Source organism: Carcharodon carcharias, chromosome 11 (genome assembly GCF_017639515.1).
Source record: "Carcharodon carcharias isolate sCarCar2 chromosome 11, sCarCar2.pri, whole genome shotgun sequence".
Classification (NCBI taxonomy): domain Eukaryota; kingdom Metazoa; phylum Chordata; class Chondrichthyes; order Lamniformes; family Lamnidae; genus Carcharodon; species Carcharodon carcharias.
The window spans coordinates 61,190,925-61,215,628 of record NC_054477.1 but is presented as its reverse complement, the minus strand read 5'-3'; the positions used below and the strand labels follow the sequence as shown (position 1 = coordinate 61,215,628).

At 39.4% G+C, this 24,704-nt stretch overlaps 1 protein-coding gene across 1 annotated transcript in view; it reads left to right on the top strand.

Annotated features, from left to right (window-relative positions):
- Positions 1 to 24,704, top strand: part of ddx10 (DEAD (Asp-Glu-Ala-Asp) box polypeptide 10) — a 274,853-nt gene that overhangs the window by 51,756 nt on the left and 198,393 nt on the right. The window contains exons 9-13 of the mRNA XM_041198686.1: positions 869 to 953; positions 6,031 to 6,132; positions 10,405 to 10,492; positions 11,227 to 11,315; positions 14,925 to 15,369. Coding sequence (XP_041054620.1) covers positions 869 to 953; positions 6,031 to 6,132; positions 10,405 to 10,492; positions 11,227 to 11,315; positions 14,925 to 15,369 — 809 coding nt within the window. The remainder of the gene's footprint in view (positions 1 to 868; positions 954 to 6,030; positions 6,133 to 10,404; positions 10,493 to 11,226; positions 11,316 to 14,924; positions 15,370 to 24,704) is intronic.

Sequence of the window (24,704 nt, the reverse complement as noted above, 5' to 3'; positions counted from 1 at the left end):
TAAAAATGGAAATAAATTTTAAAATAATAAAAAATGGGAAAATAAATAAAAATTAAAAATAAAAATTAAAAAATTAAAAACAATAAATAAATGGGAAAAAAGTGGAAAAAAATTGGACCTACTGAGTTTTTCCAGCATTTTTTGTTTGTATCCTATAATTATACTTGTTGATCGACTGCATTGAAATCAATGTAAGGGCATGAAGTTGCGGTTCCCCAGTAGCAACCCATAAACACAGTGGAAAAGTTATGGCAGGTGCATTCGGATATAAGTGAATTTTTGATAGCGTGATCAGTCATAATTACTGCCAAATAATCTCTCTGGTTCTGAAAACTTAATTTTAGAAGTATGGTGTCTATTTGTTCAGAATTTGGTCAGTGTTGGAAATTTAAGAAAAATAAAACATAAACTTTTTTTTGTTCTAATTTTACTGTCTTTTTTTTCTTAATCTCAGCTTTCTTTCTCAATCTTTTACTTCCTTTCTATTTCTAATTTATACTTGCTGTTTTAGACTTGTGTTTCTCTCTGAGGATGCTCAGCCTTGATTGGTTGAAGAGCCTTGTTGGTTCTTGCCTTGCTCACAGCTGCCCTGCAGAGGGTGCAGTGCTGGATCAGATGCCTGATGACAGAAAGTTTATGCTCAAAAGCCTGTGAAAACTCTTTGGACAGCTATCAGCGTAGTGAATGGCAAGCACTGTACTTTCACTGTTGACTGCCAAATCTGGAACTGTATGCTTGTGATAAGAGTATTGAGAATGTTTTAAGTTTTACAATAATGGTTTCACTGCACATAGTTAAAATAAGCAAGGCACAGAATATATATACTGGTAGTTTACTTATGAAGTTATTTGACTTTTTTTCTTTCCAGATTTTCCTGCTGTGAATTGGGTTCTTCAGTTGGATTGTCCAGAGGATGCTAATACATACATTCATAGAGCAGGGAGGACAGCCAGGTATTGTGGTGATGTGCGATCGTGCATATCAGAATGTTTTACAATTCTTTTGTGAATTCTTATAATATGGGTTACTCGAGTGCATGTGATAAATGTGAACTGGAAAATTATAGATTAAAATGTTAATTTTATTTTTAATGGATCATAAATTTTTATTTTTTTTCTAGCTGGGCAAATAGTTTTCTCTTAGCTGAAATGGGAGTTTTTTTTACGTTCTGTCATGAAAATTTAAATGGCTTTCATATTTCCTCTATTATGTATTAGTGACTGAAAGTAACAAAGGACCAAATAATGCATGTACATGACTGATGTATTAGCAGAATACCTCCTGTTTGTGAACTATGGTTAAAAAAAGGTAATCATCTTGGTGAAAATTAACATGTATAAATAAGGACTTTAATATTTAATTTAAACAGATTGCATGCAAGTACTAATTTAATTTTATTTCATGATTTTATTTAATTCCTAGGTTACAATTTTATGATTTTTAATTTGAGATCAAATGCAGCGACAGAGTTTATTACTTGGGGGCCAAATTATATCTGCGCAGCCTGGTTCAATTATACTCCAACTCTAAGCCGAAGAAGGGCTTATATGTTTGTGAACCAAACACTGAAGATGCACTCCATTACTGGGGACAGTAGATAATGAATTTTCATTTCAGCTGCCCAACAAAAGATCCACACTAATAACTATGACTGAGGTGAAACTATTAATTTGAATTCAGTGTGGAATTTCTGCAGATGTTCCACTTTTTGAGACGAGGGGAGTGCACTTCCGAGTGCATGACATGAGAGCTGCTTTTGGGTACGTCCTGTGTTTTGAACCGGTGATAATGGCCCAGATCTTCCGATCAGTATCGGAAACCTACTCTGATCAGACAAAACAGAAGTACACGTTTGTCTTCCTCTGATTTTTCTGAGCAATCTTTCAATGTTTCACATCTGACCCAGTGCAGCAAACCTGGTAGGGAGCAGCGGAGAGAATCCGCACAGAAACGAAGCTCCCCTCTTACAGCACTAGATGCCATATTCTGGTAAGTAAATAGTTTTAATGTCCCAAAGCTGCTTTGAAAACAGCTACGGAGAGAAGGTAAGTAAGTTAGGTGGGTGGGGTTGTGGGGGTGAGGAGTGGGGGTGGTTACGTGGGCAGGGTGGCAGCAGGTGTGTAGGATATTCTCAGGTATATCCGGTCTCCAACTATCTGGAGAGCGAAAGATCTGGGCCATAATCTAAGATAGTCCTGAAATCTGTAACAATCTTATTTTTAGGGAGCTGGTTCAAGGCTGAGATAGACAGATTTTTAATCAGTAAGGGAATCAAGGGGTATGGGGAAAAGGCAGAAAAGTGTAGTTGAGGATTATCAGATCAGCCATGACCTCATTGAATAATGGCACAGACTCGATGGGCCGAATGGCCTACTTCTGCTCCTACTTCTTGTGGTGCACTGAGAATTCTCCTCTAGCAGCAGATTGTGGTGGGTTAAGGGAGGAGTAGTTGTGGTCAGTGATGGTGGGAATGGATGCACTTTTTTATTGGAAAAGGAATATTTGATGGTGAAAACAGTAGATTCACGTTAAATAGTTGGTAAGAGACCAGTTTCCATTGCACCTGATGGCACATGAATTTTATTTTAGCATATAACATTTTAAAGAAGGTATCATATAATAATATCTTAAAACTGTCATAATATATTCACTAGGACACTACAATTCCCTTTTTGTTTCAATTGATTATTGTTTATAAGAATGAAGCTACTCATCATATTGGATTTTTAAATTATTTTTAAAATAACAGTATATTTTGTATGAAGCCCTACACAGTACAATATGATGCAAATTTCATGGGTTAACTGGTTTGTGGAGAATTGAAAACTATTTTATGCAAAAGTGCTTTGTAAATTATGTTTCACGTATTAATCTTTCAAACACTGCCAATGGATTTACTCATCTGAACACAGTGGAGCTGTATATATTGTCAATTTGTTTACTTGCTACTGGTGAGGTTTGGATGCAATATCTTGACCTGTTTATTCACCACCCCTGTGCTTGGCTAATCTACATTGGCACCAGTCTGGCAATCAGTCTCTATCCTGCACTTCTATTAAATTAGCCTTTTTCATTTAACTAGGTGTATAGTTTTATTACACCGCTAAATAACTTGGTCTTGCTGTCTTGTGACTAAGGATGAACTAGTTATGTTTCTCTTTCTTTAGGCAGCTACTCAGTGTTAAAATTTGCACCCTTGTGCTCAAATCCTCCCATGGCCTCCCACCCACCCCCTCCCCGGTCCTCTCTAAATATAGGAGCATAGGACTTAGAAGCAGGATTAGGCCATTCAGCTCTTTGCACCTGCTCCACCATTTGATAAGATCATCGCTGATCTAATTGTGGTCTCCACTTTCCATATGCTCCTCATGACCTTTGACTTCCTTGCCCATGAAGAATCTATTTAATTCAGCCTTGAATAAATTCAATTCAAGGGCCTTCACTACTTTCAGGAGAAGAGAATTCCACAGAATAATAACCTATAACCCTATATATCTCCTCTTGTCCTACCACCATCCAAGATTTCTCTCTCTTCCAATTCTGGCCTCTTGCGCATTCCGATTTTCTTTTCTCCACCAGTGTTTCAAACCCTATCTCTTTGACCAAGCTTTTGGTTATCCGTCCTAATATCTCATGAGGCTTGGTGCCAAATTTTGTTTGATCACAATATTGTGAAGCATCTTGGGATATTTTACTTTATTAAAAGTGCTATATAAATGCAAGTTATGGTCAAAGCTTTGATTGAACTAGATTGGTCTCCAAAATTTTGAGTTCAACAACCTTTTGTTAAAGAAGGTTATATTCAATTTAGAATTAGATGAAGGAAACAGGGAAGGAGAAGAAATGCCTTTTTCTGTTGCATCTTGACAAACTTGTAACAAATGTCAAAAGTGATATGACCTTGGTTTAGCCTGTGGTGTGCTTTACCCTGCCAAGTATTGAATGGAAATGGTGCATTGCTTTTATTGGTTATGAGCTAATCTAGAGTCCACTGTCCTTGAAGCTGATCTCAGCAATCCCTTGTCACATGTTTCATCTGCAGACAAATTATAATAGCATAGCTCCTCGATAAGAACTAACTTGAAGTTGTACAGCTAATAAGAGACAAAACGCTTGGCAATAAAATGATGTAGATTGCATGTTGAGAGAATACTGTATTGCAATGACTGCTTTCCAGCTTATTTGTTTTTCTAGCCTCTTTTTACAGAAATGTTAAAGGGAGTGGAGAAGTATTCAAAGCTGATGTACAAAAATGTCAGTTAATATTCACCTCATTTTTTTATATATGTAGCTTCCTAAAATGGTGGCGTCTCAATATAGAAAGATCTGTACTGGTCCAAAATGAATTCTGCATCTCTAACTAATTGAATTGCAGATTATCAGTTGAGACCCATTTCCGCAATTATGAAATCTATCATTATGCCATGTATTTAAATTCTGACACTAAATTCTGCAGCTGGTTGATTGATTCTGTTCTGCCTTGTATTATTGCTGTTCAATCTCAACTATTTGATTTCCATTTAGTTACTGTGGTGATGTGCATTGTCAAAAATCCAGAGAATTAAATCTAGCAAAGGCATGAAGTGGAACCTTTTTGATGCAATAGAAATTATTCATAACTTTTCGTGTTTTCTCAGCCATGGATTTACTCAATCACTTTTTTCAGGTTTAGCTCTTCGACGAGCAGTGGAAAGATTTTGTCCTCCATCGATTCAGTCAAAACATGTGTAGCTTAGTATTTGTGCGAGGCTCAAAGCGAACCTTTAGGGGAATTGTACTTTGATCTATCAAAATGCTATTATAATATTTAGTAAATTGCAATGTTTAAAATTATCTTTTCAAATGCAAGATGTTTTTAATGGGTATGTATCAATGAGTAATATTTTATGTAGGAAATATAGTACTCTGGTGACCCTGTGCATAACAAATTAAATTAGGAACACAGGACCATTGGTTTAATCATGTTTGTATATTCCATTCAGTCCCTTAAGCTTGTTCCACTATTCAATGAAATCATGGCTTATCTGTGTCAACTCTAGCTACTTGCCTTGGCTCCATATCATTTCAAATCCTTGGCCAGCAAAAATCTATCTCATGTTTGAAATAATTAATTGAGCTAGTGCCAGTTGCTTTTTGTGGGAGAGAGTTCCACTAATTCTACTAGCCTTTGTGTGAAAAAGCGTCCCTTCACTTTTCTCTCTTGAATGGCCTGATTCTGATTTTAAGGATATGTCCCTTTGTCTTAGACTCCCCAGCCATTGTAAAATGTTTTTCTCTATCTGCCTTATCAAAATCCTAAAAAACTTTAAAAAAAAAATCCCTTAACTGTCTATAATCCAGGGAAAACAAATCTAGTTTGTAATTGCTCCTCATAATTTACCCCTTGATGAATCTGCACTATACTCTGTCAAAGGCCATCCGTTCTAACGTGCAATGCCCAGAATTGTACAGAATGCAGTAGTACTCTAAACGTAGTTTAACCACGACTTTGTACAGCTGTAGCAAAGTTTCTTTCACTTTATATTCCAGACCTTACATACCATTAGCCATTTTCATTACATTTTTTGTTCCATTTTTGTGATTGTGCATTTGGACCCTGAAATTTCTTGGACAGCCACTGTTCCTAACTTCCCTACCATTTAAGTAATCCTCGGAGCTATCCTCCTTTTGGTCCAAAATAAATGACCTTGCACTTACCTGTGTTGATATTTAAGCTTTTGTAGTACAGACTGATGTCAAAAATAATTTATGCCATTCACCTGAGTTCTTTTCTCTCGGTTCTGCTTATGTAATGGACTACTGACTAAATTGAAGAGGAGAGGATAGTAAACGTGTCATTTTTGCGAAGATTTTGAATGTTTCTTGGACATGTTGTGCTTTACAAGTAAATACATGTATTTTTACTTATACAGTTAGGAGGAGGAAAGAGGGTGAAAGAAATCCTAACCATTACTACTTTGAGTTCTGATAGTCAGTTGATGTGAATTTAATTTCAGATTGATATTTAAACACCTGTACTTCATTTTATAGGTATAAGGAAGGTGGTGAAGCATTGTTAATACTACTCCCATCTGAAGAAAAAGCCATGGTTAAACAGCTGGAGGAGAAAAAAATACCCATCAACAAAATAAAGTAATACTTTTATCTAAGTAGCACCCAGAACTAAACTGTGGCTGTGTTTCTACTTGTATGTCACATTGGCTAAGAAAATGTAAAAATATTTACATTGCCTGAAATGAAAGAATTACAAGTTTAAAGCAATGTACTTAAATCAGCTTACTTTTGAAAGTTTCAATAATGGGGTGGTTGCTGGTGAAGAATGTACAACTTGTGTTACAATGTTTTTTTAAACCATAGAGATTTATGTCTGTACATGGTGCGGAAGCAGTTCTTTACATTATTTAAGAACATAGTTTGGGAAACTGCTGCAGGCAGAGGCATATTTGAAACTTGAAAAATTAAAAGAAAATTGCACATTTTCCCAAATATTAGAGCAATATCATTCAGAACCTTTTTTTGGAGACAGATGGGCAGTTATTTTGAAAGTTGAGGCAACATGCTTTAAACAGTCTTCTCATTTTCTTGCCTTTGGACAAAACAATTTTATTTTCCGACTTGCCCTACATAGTTCGCCACAAAGGCATCTTGTGGTATTCTGAATGCTAAACCTTGAAAGAAATGTATATTTGGATGGTGATGGTGTTGAAAATATATTCTTTTATGACATTGTCAGGATTTTACTTCAGTTCGTTTAGCCTCCTGAAGGCAGTGATTCACACTGGTTGTGGTTTCATAGACCTGAAATCTGTCCGGTACATTGCCTGTTCTTACATGTCCTACATACCTATTCTTCACAAGTAAACCGAGACGGTGAGTGTTGTCAGGCTTTTTGAGCAGAGTGCATCACAGCTAAACCTCATCTGTCTGCATTAGATGTTAAAGTACACACTATCCAGAGGGGGTCTCTGGACTGCCACTAATATTTTCTGTCAATACAGTCATATAGAGAACATCAGCAGTGCCTGATGATGGGGCCCACCCAAAACAAGTTGAATGGCCTCCTTCTGTTCTATATTTCCTATGTCTTGTCTGCTTACTACTCCAGCTGAATCAGTCATCTTGGCATAGGCTGGGGATCAAACTCTGTCCTCCTGTCTGTGTAGCTGAGTACCATGCCACAGGATGGTTTTATCTGTTTTGAAAGTTGAAATTCAAGTGCATCAGTTAATTCTATAAGCCCAGTGTGGGTTGAAAGTGTGAGAATTGTGCTTCTCCACCTGTTCTAGCAATCATAGGGGTGATGAAAGTTCATAGTTTTTAACTTAAAAGTGCATTGGTCTTTCATGGAGGTGTTGTAGAGTTAGTCAGTTTTCCTCATGGGCAGAATTTTCCCTCGGATGGCGTGCGGGCCCCATTGGCTCGGCGGTGGGCAGACAGCTGAACCCCACCACCGAAATGGGGCCTGCTGCCATTTTGAGTGGGCGGGCCAATTAAGGCCCACCCAGCGGCCTGCCCGACAGGAAGCGAGCGCTTCCTATGCAAGGTGGGGGGAATCCCCAGCTGTCAAAGTGCACTCTTTCACACGTGTGCGAAAGAGCGCACTGATCCCTGAGGCAAAGTCCTGTCTGAGGGAGATTAGTGGCAGGTAAGTAAAGTCTTAAAATTAGAAAAATATTAAAATTATTAACATGTCCCCCCTCATGTGACAATGTCACATGAGATGGGACATGTTAATAATAAACACTTAAAATTTATTACATTTTTAAGAAACGGACATGAAACTTCATTCTGTCAGTGGATGAAGTTTCATGAATAATCTGGAGCCCACTGGGTCTACTGGCCTGCCCTCCAGCCTTAAGGTTGGACGGGCAGGTATTTAATTATCTTAATTAGCCTGCCAATGGCCTTAATTGGCCATTGACAGGTCGGCCGGCAGACAGCTGATTTCACTGTCTGCCCATCTTCCTAAAAATTTAAATGGCCTGGGATGATGCCGGGGATTCCTCCCAACGTCATCCCGCGACATTTTCCCCTCGGTGAGCAGGCCCCGCCCCCAAATCGCCAAGGGGAAAATCTTTGCCCGTATGAATATTTGCTTTTGTGTACTTTGAAAGTTTACCAGAATGTGCTGGCAGTCACAAAATAGAAAAGGCTAGAAAATTGTAAGATATTAATCAGTATTTAAAACCGGGACAAGTCAGTGTTCTAGGCAGGACCCTCTTGTGTACTGAGTGTGGTTTATCGATGTTATAGCAGGGCTTCCCAACTTTTTCCCAGAGTGGGGTGGGGGTATGGCACCAAAATAAAACCAACCAGCAGGATAGTAACCTTCAGACTGTTATAGCTCTCTTAAATTGAAATTGGAAAGAGGAGCAACAGTGTTGGAAAATGATTGTGGTTTCCCGATGTACTCCTTGTGAATGGTATGCAAGTGTTGCTTAAGCTTATTTAGCTTCATGTTTTTGCTGGGTAGTGCTTGGAGACAAATGAGGCATTATGGCCTTTCTCCAGATTTGACTGAAACACTTATGAACCTGTACTCAGGGAAAGCGTACCTGTATTTACGAAAACATTTCTTACCACCTTGTTTTACGTATCCAAAGAGCCAATGTTATGCAAATAGAGGCTACTTCCTGGCATCAATCCCTCAGTCTAACCCTCAATTTACAACATGACCTCCCTCCTCCACTTCCTGATCTTCCAGTTGGGATTCCCGTTGGTTGGTTTTACCCAGCCATGCATGGGGTCACTTGAAGGTTCACTCACCTCCCCTCCCTATGAATTTTGAGCCAGAAAAAGAAAAGTTGGCTGAGCTGACGGCAGCCACTGAGGCTTCTTGTGTAGAGCTTGTTCACTCCCCTCCCCTCTGAGCGAACTGTGAGCCAGAGAGAAAAAAATTTGGGCGGGTGTATCATGGGAGCTCTGTTTCGGCCCTAGGACTTTCCTGACAGCCTGCACTCCATAAAGGCCTCTGAGCTCACAACCCCAAGATCTCATCCCATAATCCCAACAGAGGTCATGACCCACAGATTGGGAACCCCTATGTGGTGGTCTCCTATATGTACAGTGAGTCACAAAGGCAGTGTAGGGCACAAAATCTTCCCAATCCATTTACAAATGGAAATCTTAATAACTGGGCTATTTTTTAAAAATCAAAAACCATTTAAATTTAAAGGAGGCAGAAAGAATAAGGATGAACATGTCATGGAATCATAGAATGATTCAGCACAGAAGGAGACCATTTGGCCCCTCATGCCTATGCTGGCTTTTTGGTGGAGCTATCCAATTAATCCTACTCCCCCTTGCTCTTTGTCCCATAACCCTGCAGACCTTCCCCCTTTTTTACACTGAACTGAAATTGTGACACACATCTCTTTCAACAAGACCACTTACTTCTATCTTTGTAATATTGCCCACCTCCATTCCTGACATGCTTCTGTTACCTTTGGACTCAGCTGTTCCAGTGCTGTGCTGGGTGACCTCCCATTTTGCACCATCCATAAACTAAAGCTCACCCAATGTTCTGCAGCCTGTTTTCTAACTCTCATCAAGTCCTGTTCACTTAACGCCCCTATGTTCATAACCTAGAGTGACTCCTGGTCCAACAATAGATTCTCATCCTTATGTTCAAATGCCTCCATAACCTTGTTTCTCCCTTTCATTGCAACCACCTCTACCCCTACAAATCTTTGTGCTCCTCCAGTTTTGACTATTTGTGCATTCATGATTCCCTTCACCCATCTACAAGTAGCTGTGCCTCTAGCTCTCTCGACCCTAAGTTTTGGAATTCCCTCCCTAAGTGCCTCTACCTCTCTCTGAAAGCACATTCCTTAAAGTCTAGCTCTTTGCTGTTCTAATATCTCTTTTATGTGGCTTGGTGTCAATTTTTTGATGGATAATGCTCCTGTGAAGCTCCTTGAGATGTTTTATTACATTCAAGCTGTTACATATATGCAAGTTTTTGTTGACAGTTTAGCAGTAAGGTGGATAATTGAACAGTGAAAAATGCATCCTCATAATAACCAGGGCTAGGAATCAAGATAACTTTTTTAAAAAAATGCTGGTGCTTCTTTTCCTCCGTGGATCTGTTGCATCTTTGTTTGTGGAAATTTGGGCATGTCAGCATGTTGAAAGTTGCTGATATTTTTCGCATTTAGAAAGTAGCACATATTTACTGCTAAAACTGATTGAAATTTATATTTTGTGCCAAAGCACTTTAAATTGTCCTTGTGTCAGTGATTATATCAATTGTGCAATTTAAAATCTACCCTGGAATCTTGTTTTTGACTTTATTGATTTTGAATCTGCTTATTTTAGGAGTATTTCATATTTTTATTGAAGATTAATGGGTTGTTAGCAATGGAAAAAAATAAACAATTAATATTTTTTGATCTTTTTAAACAGAATAAATCCAGGAAAACTAACAAATGTACAGACAAAGCTGGAAGCTTTTTTAGCTCAAGAACAGGATCTGAAAGAACGAGCACAACGGGTCAGTCCTTCAATTTCTCATTAATTTCAACTGTGATAATACCGTTTTGATACTTTTACACCAAATGAATCAAAGTAATAAGGGATACAATAGATTATCATTTTTCACACTGCTGGAATTAAATATAATGCATTTGGCACTTTATAATTGCAAAGACACTTACATGTTTTGAAATATTGACTTTCATTTTACCTCAAAATGAAATCTGAAAACTGTAATAAACTTGTGCCGTTGACATTGGGCTGATACTGATAGTTGTATAAGTTAGTCTTTTTGTGATCAGATTTGTTCAGTGTGCTTGAATAACATGCAGATAATGATTTATACAGTTTTGTTTCATTAGTTTAATTTTCTTAATGATGACCAAATAGAGGGCATAAACAATCCTGAAGACTTTGGGGCCTCAAGATTGTGGCCATTCCAGCGTGTTCCTGCCATAACTTTGATAAGAATATGCCGGAAGGACTGGGCCCTGGATTAGTGTTGTCATAATGGCCAGTTGTGGCCAGAACTTCAGTCTTTTTCAAACTTTGCATTTAATGGAGGAGGGCAGGGATGAGAATCTTTGGGGGCTTTTCCATAATCTTGTTCCTCAAAGGGACTTGGCTCTTTAGTTTTAAATTCTAAATCACCTGTTCAACATATTGAAGTTTGAGGTATGCATTTAAGTAAATTGTTACTTAGTGATTGCTTATAATATCTGAAATGTGCAATAAAAGTTTATTTTATTGCAGTGTTTTGTGTCCTATGTACGTTCAGTCTACCTTATGAAGAATAAAGACGTTTTTGATGTCTTCGCAATACCATTAAAGGAATATGCATTGTAAGTAACCTTATATGAGTTTGTGGTGTGTTGCAGGCAGGTGGGCTCATAGTAACAAAATGCAGGATGTCTTTATCTAGAACAAAACACGTGGCCACTTTCAACAATGAAGGGCAGCATCATGCAATTGCAGGTCAACTATAGCATGGACTGATATGAATTAAAGATGCCTTTCCTCTTCAAAAATTTGGATTTCACTTGCATAGAGATCTTTTATTCATTCAAACAATTTAAACATCAATGCCATTTCTCTGCATGTGATTTTACGTACAAGATTAACAGATCTAATATAGTTAGCATAATTTATGATGCCATCATAGTCTAGAATCATTTTAAGCTTATTTTTCCCTCTTTCCTTCTCCATATTCCTCCATGGCTTGCAATGATGAATAATATATTTGAAGACTTCTGTTTGGTGAAGAAGGATTTATATATTTTTATAGGCATCTTGTCATTCCAGTGAATAAATTGAGTATTTGTTTTTGACTGTTCACTATAGAGGAATGATTTTTATTGTGAGAACTAGTTGTAATTAAGTTGGTGAGGTGGGGTAGGATGAGAGCTTAGCCGCTGCAGTTTTGATGTGTTTGTGTTTTTTCTGACAGGTAATTTTACACTGTAATTTTGAAAGTGCTTGTAGAAGTAGGAAAGGCAGTGGAAAACTATTTTTCCAACAACATTCCTCCCCACCCTCCCACCTTACCCTATGGTGATAATCTTCAGTCTGGGTTCTCTTACTACCAATTTGCCAACCAGTAGAAATAATGTTTCATTATTTACCTTTTCAAAATCTTCCAGAGTCTTGGAAACCTCTATTAGACCCACCTTACATTGCCCTGTTCAGTCAAATATTAGTTTTTTGTGACTTTCTTTATAACCTGTTGTTCTTGGTATCATTTTAATAAATTTTCCCTATATCATTTCCACAGCTCTAGTATTCTTCCCATATCTGGATGTCTAGAAGTGCATCTATTTATGGCCTTGCCAATTTCTTGTAGAAATTTAATGTGGTTTCCTTGCTGATATGTTAAATATGTCAATGTATGAAAGCAGAATTGCATTTTTCTTTTGTATGTCCTTTTCCATTTTGAAAGAACTATACCTGCAATTCTAGGTCTTTCTGTTCCTCTGCTGTAAAAGTAATGTCATTTTAGGTATAATTTCTCTCTGTTCCTTTCTCCTCAAATTGCGCAATAGTCTATTCTATATCTGTCCACCCTGCTTACCCTTTCATGTCCATCTATGTTATCATGCATTCTTCTTTGTAGTTTGCTAGGATTCCATATTTGGTGACATCAGAAAGCTTTATTATTTCTTTTGCTGGGTACATTATTCATATCACTGGCACCATATGATACAAGTATTTGTTACTAAAGTATGTGACTTGGACCAGTTTGAGAAAAAATTGACATTTCTATTTCCAATTTTGCCAATAGGTGAAATTGAGGTAGTCGAGTGCTGCACTTGTCAGCATAGTTGCATGGCACTATTAATATAATGGGTACTGAATAGCTTAGCAAATGTTCTTTTTTCAGCCCAGGTTGCTAAGAGAATTGCAATTGCATTTAAGTTCCGTTTTTTTTTTTGTGGAAGAATAGAATGGTAATTGAATATGGTGGTAGTATGCATTTTTATTGGTTCTTTATTATTTACCTCCCAATGGTAAAACCAGTTAATAAATTAGGTACAGACCTATGTAAATGATTTTAGAGTCTGGAAGCACCAACCAGCCATTTGTTAGTGTAATAGGGCAGACTTTTTTATGGTATGGCGAAAGTAAGGAATTGATGTTGATATAAGCTTTTTGACATATTCAAAAAGCTGTATTTTGATAAAAGGTGGCATATTTACAAACCCTGCGAGGGTATGCTACTGGGAATAAAGTTCCATAGTCCTAATTTATATATTTAAATGAGGTTGTATTAAACAGACCAAAAACTAGTATGTTACCCTTGGAAATGTCATAGTTGTTACTGTTTTTATGGATAAGTGTTAGCTAAACATTTATCTGACCTACTCAACATTTGGGAAAGGTAAAAAGGAAGACCTTGCATTTATATAGCTCTCTTCAAAACCTCAACATCCCAAACCACTTAAATGGAGTATTTTTGAAGTATGGGGACTATTTTGATGTTGGAAACAAAGTAGCCAATTTGTGCACAACAATATAAAAGCAAAATCCTTCAGATACAGGAAATCTAAAATAAAAACACCAAATGCTGGAGATATTCAGTAAGTCAGGCTGCATCTCTGGATGTTTTATGTCCATCTGAGAAAGCAAACTGGGCCTTGTTTTAATGTCTCATCTGAACAATGGTGTCTCCAACATAGCAATGCCCATCCAGCACTGCCCTGGAGTTTCAGCCTAGATTTTTGTGTTCAAAATACGAAAGGCTGGAAGTGGATATGTGCAATAATCCTAGAGCTGATGAGTATCAACAGACAGTTTTCTCTTTACATGACTCAGTAAATTTTGTTAAATCAGTGATGCATTTAATGCTAATTAAAAGATTTAAACAAAATGTGTGCAGTTCTGGTCTCCATATTGTGAAAATAATATAGAAGCACTAAGGAAGATGCGATAAAGGTTTGCAAGAATATTGCTGAAAAGAAACATGTTGCTGCAGCTTTACGTCTTGCACCCATCGGGATCATTGCAAGAATGCCAAATTTCGAACGATCACAACAATTTATACTACTGGAGAAAAGTGTGCTGATTCTTTGACAGGCTGACTGATCGGCTGAGCCATTGCCATGAAGAAAGCAACGGGGAACTATAGGTGCCCAAGCTCCTAGGTAGTTCAAAAAAGGCACACGGCTCGAATACATTCCTTTTTTTTTGCATAGAATGAGCCCCTGCCTATGAATGTATGTGGCTTCTAGCCAGTGTAAGTGAGCCACGTTATGAGCTCAGCTGATTATCTTAAATTGGTTATGACGGTAGCTGTTAGCGCACTCAGAATTGTTCAGCAAGTGCTACCCAATTGCAGAACCACATCTAATAGTAGACATTTTGTTTTGGGTTTCGCAAGCGTGTGCTGGTTGAGTTCAGTCTGCCTATTTAAAAAAACAGCTGAAGGAACATGCTGTTTATTTCAACAAGCCTACGGTTCCCCATAGCTTTCTCTATCAGCCAATCAGAGTCGACTTGCCAACCAGCCAGCAACCTTTTTTCCTGTAATGTAAATTGTTGTGATTGTTTGAAATTTGGCATTCTTGCCTTTGTCCTGATGAGTGCAAGATGAAAATCTTCGGCAACATCTCTCTTTTCAGCAACATTCAAGTTCTGCACTACCAAGTGACTATTTACAAGAATGCTGCTAGACTGCAGTGTTATACCTATCAGGAAAGGAGCATGTGGAACTCTGTACCAGTGAGAGTGGTTGAGGCAAATACGATAGATGCAATTAAGAGGTAGCTTGATGAGCATGTGAGGAAGAAGGATATAGCGGGTTATACTGATAGATTTAGATAAGGAAAGATGGGAGGAGGTTAGAGTGGAGTATAAATGCCAGCATGGACTGGTTTGGCTGAATGGCCCATTTCTGTGCTGTATGTTTTGTGATTCTATGTAAGTTGTTAAAGATGTAAAATGCCTTTTAATTACAGCTCCTTAGGCCTTGCTATACCACCTCGAATTAGATTTCTTCAAAAAGCACAAAAAGGAAGAGAAATGTCTTGTACAAGAAATGTAGCACAAGTCAATTGCCCTACTGTTGCTATAGATACTGCTGTTGAAAGCTTGCGGGAAGATGCTTCAGATGCTGATGAGGAATTGGAAGACTTTAAAGCTCAATTTAGGAAACACGACCCCTCTTCCCAACAGGAGACCTGGGAGAAAAACAAAGCTAGAAAAGCTGGAGAAGAAAACGTGTATGATAAAGATAGCGAATCCAGTGATGATCCAAGTGACCAAAATGCTGAAGTAGAGAAAGATAAAGGAGCAATAGCATTTCAGTTTGATGATGATGATGATGATGATGAGAATGATGACCGTGACCTGCTGATAGTGAAACGGAGGAATGTTTTTGGCTTTGAAACTGAAGAAGAAACAGTAAGTTTTTTTTTACTTGTCGAGGATAAGGAACAAAATTAGATGCTGTTTTGTTTAAAACAGTTAACGTTTCCTCACTCTTGTTTGTCACCGCACTTAAGGTGTCAGATTTATATCAGCACAACCCCTATGCAAATTTCTTGTAGGTGATTGGCTCAGCTGATTAATTTCATTAAACAACAGCAAATATAAACTAAGATGGATACCATTCAAATAAAATTGAGAAATGTGGTTAGAAACATTACCACTGAAATGTTAAGCACTTATGAAAACCAAAAATTTGATTCCAGAATTAAATTTTAACATAATACTGCCACACAGAATTTTTTTAAAAAAGGCTACAAAACCTATCACCTCAAATGCTCGCCCATGGTCTTCATAAAAGGAAATTGTGTCAGACAAAAAAAAGACATGCAAGTTTAATTATATTATTGAGCAATGTGGCTTTTTAACAGAAAATTAGAAAACCTCCAAAGCTGTAACCTTCAGTTAGGAAGAAAAGAATGACAGTTGGAAAACTTTTTGTGGCATTATTACATGTAGGTGATGTATTATGATTTTATTTTGGGATCAAATTTTTGGTTTATTTTCAAGACTTTTCTGGTAGAGGTGTTGTTTCTTATTGATTATATTGTGTTCAAAGACAGACTGTTTTCTCCCAATAAGCCCACTAGTGTGTCTGAAATCCTTTGATCGCAAGTACTCAGTGGAGTGCGATTTTATTCTGGGCTAGTTTTTGTTAGAAGTTTGCAGCAGTATTGATCAGATTTTTATCATCCTGAGTTTCTGGCAGTGTTTTACTTACTTTAGAATATTTCTAATTACTATCTATCTTCTATTTCTATATTTGAAAATTTGGTTTCTGTTGAACCTGTTTATGTATGTGTCACAGGTTACTGTGTCTCCAATTGAACTTTAGTCTTTTTTGGATTGGCACGTGCAGGCTTCCTTTTTTTCTAAATGTTGTATGCATATGAAATGGTTGATAATCCTTCAACCAATGTGCTGATTTGTCGTGCTAAGTATTGTGTTGCAGAGATTACAGGAGTTTTAAATGGTGCACTTCTTGAGTTATCACATGCAGCTCTACATGAGATCCTGCAGATTGCTTCAATGAAACTTTCCATACTGGTCAATTCAACATCTGATGCAGATCACTTGTTCAGTTATATTCTGGCAGGATAACCTTTAATAATTGGTTCAATTCTCATAATATTATCCATTTTTAGAATTGGTCTGAGGAGATAACTTAATTGTAAGTACAGCTTTCTGATTAATGCGACATTATGTCAATCAACCATATTGGAACAAATGTAATGTCTTTCAATAGTGCTGAAATACACCTTGGAAAAACTATTATACTCCTGACAAATATCTCTCTTTACCTGCAACTAATGCTATATTAATTGACACTGGTGACTTATTACAACTACTCTATGTTAAATTAATTTGGCTTGACATGTCTACAAATGCCATTGAGACGCTAAACTATAGGTGAGTTGGAAATGACTGCATCTTTAGGAATGTGAATTGGATTTGGTAACAGTATGCTTTAACTTGCCTTTTTTGACTCTGGGAGCAGAATCTGATGGACACTGCGTAAGTTGTAAGGAATGATGGAAAGAAGAGCTAATTATTATTAAAAAAAGCAAATAAATGAATAAAACTTTAAAGATAATTGCATTAGAATAGAAACATTTGGAATCCATACATATGTTGTATTAGCTGATGCTCTGGAGGTAGAGCAATTTTGAGCCAGAGGCAAATTGAAGGCCAAAGAGATGGATTTTAGGAACCTTTTGTATCATAGTACAGTGGTTTTGACAAGGTTTCCATTGAGCTGTAGTCCATGTGTTATAGATACACCCACACTGCTGTTAGGGAGGGAGTTCCAGGATTTTGACCCAATGACAATGAATGAACGGCAATTATATTTCCAAGTCAGGATGGTGAATGGCTTGGAGGGGATCTTCCAGGTGGTGTTTCCACTTGCCTGCTGCCTTTGGCCTCTAGATCATAGTGGTCGTGGGTTTGGAAGGTGTTGTCTAAGGAGACTTGATGAGTTCCTGTAGTGCATCTAGTAGATGGTGCATCTAGTAGATGGAGCACACTGCTACCACTGTACGTCAGTGGTGGAGGGAGTGAATGTTTGTAGATGCAATTGGAAGAGGAGAGGAGGCAGCCAATAAAATGCAAAGCTTGAAATCATAATTAATAATGCTTTAGTAGAATATTTTAAAATTGATCCTGATTTTGTAAAATTACATGAAAATGATGTAATGGTTAATGAAAAACAAAAACGCAAATACCTGGAAAAACTCAGCAGGTCTGGCAGCATCTGCGGAGAGGAATGCAGTTAACGTTTCGAGTCTGCATGACTCTTCAACAGAACTAAGGAAAAATAGAAAAGAGGTGAAATATAAGCTGGTTTAAGGTGGGGTGGGACAAGAAGAGCTGGATAGAGGGCCATTAATAGGTGGAGATAACCAAAAGATGTCACAGACAAAAGGACAAAGAGGTGTTGATGGTGGTAATATTATTTAAAGGAATGTGCTAATTAAGGATAGAAAGCAGGACAAGCAAGGTATAGATAGCCCTAGTGGGGGTGGGGGTGGGGTGGGGTGAAGGAATTGAAAAAGGCTAAAAAGTGGAGATAAAAAATGGATGGAAATACATTTAAATATAATGGAAATAGGTGGGAAAAGAAAAATCTATATAAATTATTGGAAAAAACAAAAAGGAGGGGGAAAATTGGAAAAGGGGTGGGGATGGAGGAGAGAGTTCATGATCTAAAATTGTTGAACTCAGTATTCAGTCTGGAAGGCTGTAAGGTGCCTAGTCGGAAGATGAGGTGCTGTTCCTCCAGTTTGCGTTGAGCCTCACTGGAACAATGCAGCAGGCCAAGGAAGGACATGTGGGCATGAGAGCAGGGTGGAGTGTTGAAATGGTAAGGGAGAGGGAGGTCTGGGTCATGCTTGCGGACAGTCTGAAGGTGTTCTGCAAAGCGGTCACCCAGTCTACGTTTGGTCTCTCCAATGTAGAGGAAACCGCATTGGGAGCAATGAATGCAGTAGACTAAGTTGAGGGAAGTGCAAGTGAAATGCTGCTTCACTTGAAAGGAGTGTTTGGGCCCTTAGACGGTGAGGAGAGGGGAAGTAAAGGGGCAGGTGTTGCACCTTCTGCGGTTGCATGGGAAGGTGTCGTGGGAGTGGTTTGAGGTGTAGGGGGTGATGGAGGAGTGGACCAGGGCATCACGGAGGGAACGATCCCTACAGAATGCCGCCGGGGGGTTGAAAAGAAGATGTGTTTGGTGATGGCATCATGCTGGAGTTGGCGGAAATGGCGGAGGATGATCCTTTGAATGCGGATGCTAGTGAGGTGATAAGTGAGGACAAGGGGGATCCTATCATGTTTCTGGGAGGGAGAAAAAGGTGTGAGGGCGGATGCGCGGGAGATGGGCTGGACACGGTTGAGGTCCCTGTCAACCACCGTGGGTGGAAAACCTCGGCTAAGGAAGGAGGAGGACATGTCAGAGGAACTGTTTTTGAAAGTGGCATCATCAGAACAGATGCGACGGAGGTGAAGGAACTGAGAGAATGGGATGGAGTCCTTACAGGAAGCGGCGTGTGAGGAGCTGTAGTCGAGGTAGCTGTGGGAGTCAGTAGGCTTGTAATGGATATTGGTGAACAGTCTATCACCAGAGTTTGAGACAGAGAGGTCAAGGAAGGGAAGGGAAGTGTCAGAGATGGACCACATGAAAATGATGGAGGGGTGGAAATTGGAAGCAAAATTAATCAATTTTTCCAGGTCCAGACGAGAGCATGAAGCAGCACCGAAGTAATCATTGATGTACCGGAGAAAGTTGTGCGAGGGAGTTAGAGTAGGACTGGAACAAGGAATGTTCCACATACCCCATAAAGAGACAGGCATAGCTGGGGCCCATGCGGGTACCCATAGCCACACCTTTTATTTGGAGGAAGTGAGAGGAGTTTAACGAGAAATTGTTCAGTGTGAGAACAAGTTCAGCCAGACGGAGGAGAGTAGTGGTAGATGGGGATTGTTCTGGCCTCTGTTCGAGGAAGAAGCTGAGAGCCATCAGACCATCCCGGTGGGGGATGGAGGTGTAGAGGGATTGGACGTCCATGGTGAAGAGGAGGCAGTTGGGGCCAGGGAACTGGAAATTGTTGATATGATGTAGGGTGTCAGAGGAATCACGGATGTAGGTGGGAAGGGACTGGACAAGGGGAGAGAGAATGGAGTCAAGATAGCAGGAAATGAGTTCCGTGGAGCAGGAACAGGCTGACACGATCGGTCTGCCGGGACAGTCCTGTTTGTGGATTTTGGGTAGGAGGTAGAAGCGGGCCGTCCAAGGTTGGGAGACTATCAGGTTGGAAGCTGTAGAAGGAAGATCTCCAGAGGAGATGAGGTCAGTAACAGTTCTGGAAACAATGGTTTGATGTTCAGTGGTGGGGTCATGGTCCAGGGAGAGGTAGGAGGAAGTGTCTGCGAGTTGACGCTCATCCTCTGCGAGGTAGATGTCAGTGCGCCAGACAACAACAGCACCACCCTTGCCAGCGGGTTTGATGACAATGTCAGGGTTGGACCTGAGAGAACAGATTGCAGCAAGTTTAGAGAGAGACAGGTTGGAATGAGTGAGAGGCGCAGAGAAATTGAGACGACTAATGTCATGCCGACAGTTCTCAATGAAAAGATCAAGAGAAGGTAAAAATCCAGAGGGAGGGGTCCAGGTGGAGGGAGAAAGGATCCGTTGAACAGGGAGAGGACTCCTGCCCAAAGAAGTGAGCACGGAGACGAAGACGGCAGAAGAAGAGTTCCGTATCCTGCCGAGCCCGAAATTCATTGAGATGAGGGCGTAAGGGTATGAAACTAAGTCCTTTGCTGAGCACTGAACATTCAGCATTGGAGAGGGGAAGGTCAGGGGGTATGGTGAATACACGGCCGGGGGTGGGATTGGAAGACGGGATGGGGACAGAGTGACAGGCAGGGGTGGAGTGTTCTGGGTGGGTGTTGGTGTCGATGAGTTGTTGGAGCTTGCGTTCCTTTGCACCTGAAAGAAAGAGACAAAGTTTCTTGTTGAGGCGTCGGATGAGACGAAGAATAAAATGAAACTGAGGGCACGTGCAGCTTTGAAAAAGGGTGCGGCGGTGCTGCTGGAGGGAGAAGTCAAGTGTGTTCATGTGGTGGCGCATGGCACTGAGTGTGGATCTCAGAATGCGACGGGAACAGCAGTCCATGGAGCGTTGTATGTCCCGGAGATACCTGTAATCTTGGGTGGGTTCGAAACATGAGGGGTGGAATTTCAGTTGAAATCCACGTGGGGTAAGTCAGAGACGGAGACAGTCACTAAAGAAGGAAATATGGCTGTGAAAGTGAGTTTTAGTAAACACCTTGTCAAACAACAGGAGAGAAATGGAAAGCAAGGAAGGTGAACAAGGCAAAAGAGAGATACGAAAATCCTGACTGAGAGAAGAGCAAAACTTCTTCGAGGTAGGCATTCCTTGAAGAGAAGTGGCAGTCGATTAAACACTAAGATAAAAGCAAAAAACTGCGGCTGCTGGAAATCCAAATCAAAAACAAAAATACCTGGAAAAACTCAGCAGGTCTGGTAGCATCTGCGGAGAGTAGCACAGTTAATGTTTCGAGTCCGCATGACTCTTCAACAGAACTAAGGAAAAATAGAAAAGAGGTGAAATATAAGCTGGTTTAAGGGGGTTGGGGGACAAGAAGAGCTGATAGAGGGCCAGTGATTAATGGTTAATGAATCTGACTTTGTATTCTCCTGATAGAATTTCTTACTTGTTGTTTGTCAGCTAAGTTACTGATCATAGTCTCGGGCTTTATGCTTCTGTTGAAAACTGGAAATCAGGAGTTTCAAAAAAAGAATTTGACGTGCAAGCTTTTGAATAGCTTACTTTATTTCTGTTTTTGCCCCCATACCGACAGTTACTCCAAAGGAATTCATTTCAGATGAAGTGTTTTGACATATCTGAGAGATGTGAGCAGGCACATAAATTCGTTCTATTCAACTTGCCACTTTTCTGGCTTTGTATTTGAGATCTGATGTACTTTATGCTGCATGTGAGTGGACGAATACTAGAGATTTGTATAGTGAAAATAGTATTAATTGATGCTGATCAAAACAAATACAACACAGGAAATATGTTGATAAAGTCAAATGAAGGCATATATTTATTAGAAGGAATTATATTCAAATGATTTATGAAATCTAATCATATCTATGTCAACACTGAAACCAAAAGTTAATATAACATGCTATGTGACAATAAGTTAACCTTCTGCAAACTAGTTTATAGAGATTGTTGGCTTTTACCAAAGGTTTATATTTAATGTTAATCAGATCTATTGCATTCTCAATTTGCGACCAGTACTTTGAGTCCACGGTGCCTATCATGAAGAGCTGCAATAATGTGTGATTAGCATCATCTTTCCGTCAAAGTTATGTGTAATTCTGACTTGACATATACCCCCATTCTATCACCACTGATTTAAAATCCTGAAATATTCCACCTAACACCATGTTGCGAGTACCATGATCACAGTAACTGCAGTTCAAAGAAAAGGCCTGCCAGCCACCAGGGTTGTATTGCCCACATCCCAAAGACAACTTTGTAAACAAAAGGGAGACTGGCACTGAAGTGCCTGCCTAAATTGTGTGCTCTGGTCTCTGGAGGAGGGCTTAAACTCATGCCTTTCTACCTCGGGTGAGAGCGCTATCTTTGATTCAAAGCTGACATCTTGTTGTAGAATGGCATATTTAAAGCTTAAGTGGAACAAGAATTGAAAGTTAACAAGCCCAATGGTGACATTTGATGAAATAGAGAAACTTAGGCAAAAAGGATCATCCGTTGGAATTCAAGCATTTTCTTGATTCCACTCCTCTATGCTGCTGCTTAAAGAAATTTCTGCTAATGCTTCTCAGCACTCTCTTAATTGGGATTTTAAATCGGTGAGCTCTAATCTGTAACTCCCCGACCAGAAGAATTTTCTTTCAGCCTTGTTTCCTGACTAAAAGTAGTCTCAGTATTTCATGTTCCTCTTCGTCACTATAGTTTCCATTCTTTGGAACCACCCTGATCAATCTACACTGTAAGATCTCCAAGACTGGTTACATAAAATGAAAGGAATGTGCTTGCAAATAATAGTACCTTGCAGAATCTCAGGACGTTCAAAAAAGCTTCACAGTCATTAAAATACCTTTGAAGTATAGCTGCTATTGTAATTTAAGGAAATATAGCAAACAATTTGAATATTGAGAGTGCCCACAAATAACAATAAGATAAATGACCAATTAATTTTTTTCCATTGATATTAGTTGAGGATTAATGTTGGCCAGGATAATGGGAGAATTCCTCTTCTCTTTGAATAGTAATGTGGGATCTTTTACATTTGTCTGTGGACTTTGGTTAAATGTTTCACCTGAAAGACTGCACCTCTCACAGTGCAGCGCTGCTCAGTTTGGCACTGAAGCACCAGCTCAGATGTGTGCTCAAGGCCTGCTTCCATGTTTATAACTTCTATGTATTTCTGTGAATGCAGAGATATAGTAGAGCCAGTCCATGGAGGGATTTTTAGATTGGAATTGCGGTTACTGTTCTGTCTCTGACTTTCTTGTATTGCAGATGCATTCCCCACACCTCCCAAAATCTCTCTAAATGTTTCACCTGAAAGACTGCACCTCTCACAGTGCAGCGCTGCTCAGTATGGCACTGAAGCACCAGATCAGATGTGTGCTTCCATGTTATAACTTCTATGTATTTCTGTGAATGCAGAGATAGGGTAGAGCCAGTGCATGGAGGGACATGGTCTCCTCTACATTGGAGAGACCAAACGTAAACTGGGTGACCGCTTTGCAGAACACCTGTGGTCTGTCCGCAAGAATGACCCAAACCTCCCTGTCGCTTGCCATTTTAACACTCCACCCTGCTCTCTTTCCCACATGTCTGTCCTTGGCTTGCTGCATTGTTCCAGTGAAGCCCAATGCAAACTGGAGGAACAGCACCTCATCTTCCGACTAGGCACTTTACAGCCTTCTGGACTGAATATTGAATTCAACAGCTTTAGATCTTGAACTCCCTCCTCCATCCCCATCCCCTTTCTGTTTCTTCCCCCTTTTGTTTTTTCCAGTAATTTATATAGATTTTTCTTTTCCCACCTATTTCCATTACTTTTAAATCTTTTATGCCCTGCTAGTCTTTCCACCCCACCCCCATCAGAGCTGTACCTTGAGTGCCCTACCATCCATTCTTAATTAGCACATTCGTTTAGATAATATCACCACCTTCAACACCTCTTTGTTCCTTTGTCTGTGACATCTTTTGATTATCTGCTCCTATCACTGCTTGCTTGTCCCTACAACCACACCACCACCGCCCCCCCCACCCCCCAACTTCTTCCCCCCACCTTAAACCAGCTTATATTTCACCCCTCTCCTAATATTCACTCAGTTCTGTTGAAGGGTCATGAGGACTCGAAACGTCAACTCTTTTCTTCTCCGCCGATGCTGCCAGACCTGCTGAGTTTTTCCAGGTAATTCTGTTTTTGTCCCAAAATCTCTGTTTTGTCCAGGTATTCTATAGCACTATGAGTTTGATTTTAATTTAAAGCTAAAAATTTAAAATATGTTTGTAAACCCAGACAGCCCGAACTAAGAATGTACGTTCATGAAGCTATCCAAAGACCTGATCTACAGCTTTATATGAATTCTGTATTTTGCAGCTGCCCATTGTAATGTTTCCAGTTTTAATGGCTGTTCTGAAATATTTAGCCCTTTTTTACCTTTCACTTTTTTGTGTGGTTCAGTTAAGTGTTACCTGAAACTAGAGCTTACAAATGGTGGCGATTTTTGTGAAATGAAGATGATATGAACTAACAACAACATGGCCAGGGAATTCCAGCATCAATTGCTGTGAATTTTGTTCCTGGCTTTGTATTTTGAGTACCGTAGAATCATAGAATGGTTATAGCACAGAAGGAAATCATTTGGCCCATCATGTCTGTGCTGCCTCCTTGCTAGTCCCACTCCACTGAATAATGATCTGTTATGGAAAAAAATTATGATTGCTGTACAATTATATTACCCATGATATTTTAAAACTGCATAAAATAGTAAATAATAATGATTATAACACCAGTAATGAAGCATGCTTGACTCCGTGAGGATCTAGAGGTGAAACTGAAGGAGCAGGAGTATGGCCCCACGAGCCTGCTCCACCTTTCAGTAAGACCATGGCTGAATTTCCACATCAATGCTGCTTTTCTGCCTGATCCTCTTATCACTTAATTCCTTTATGCCC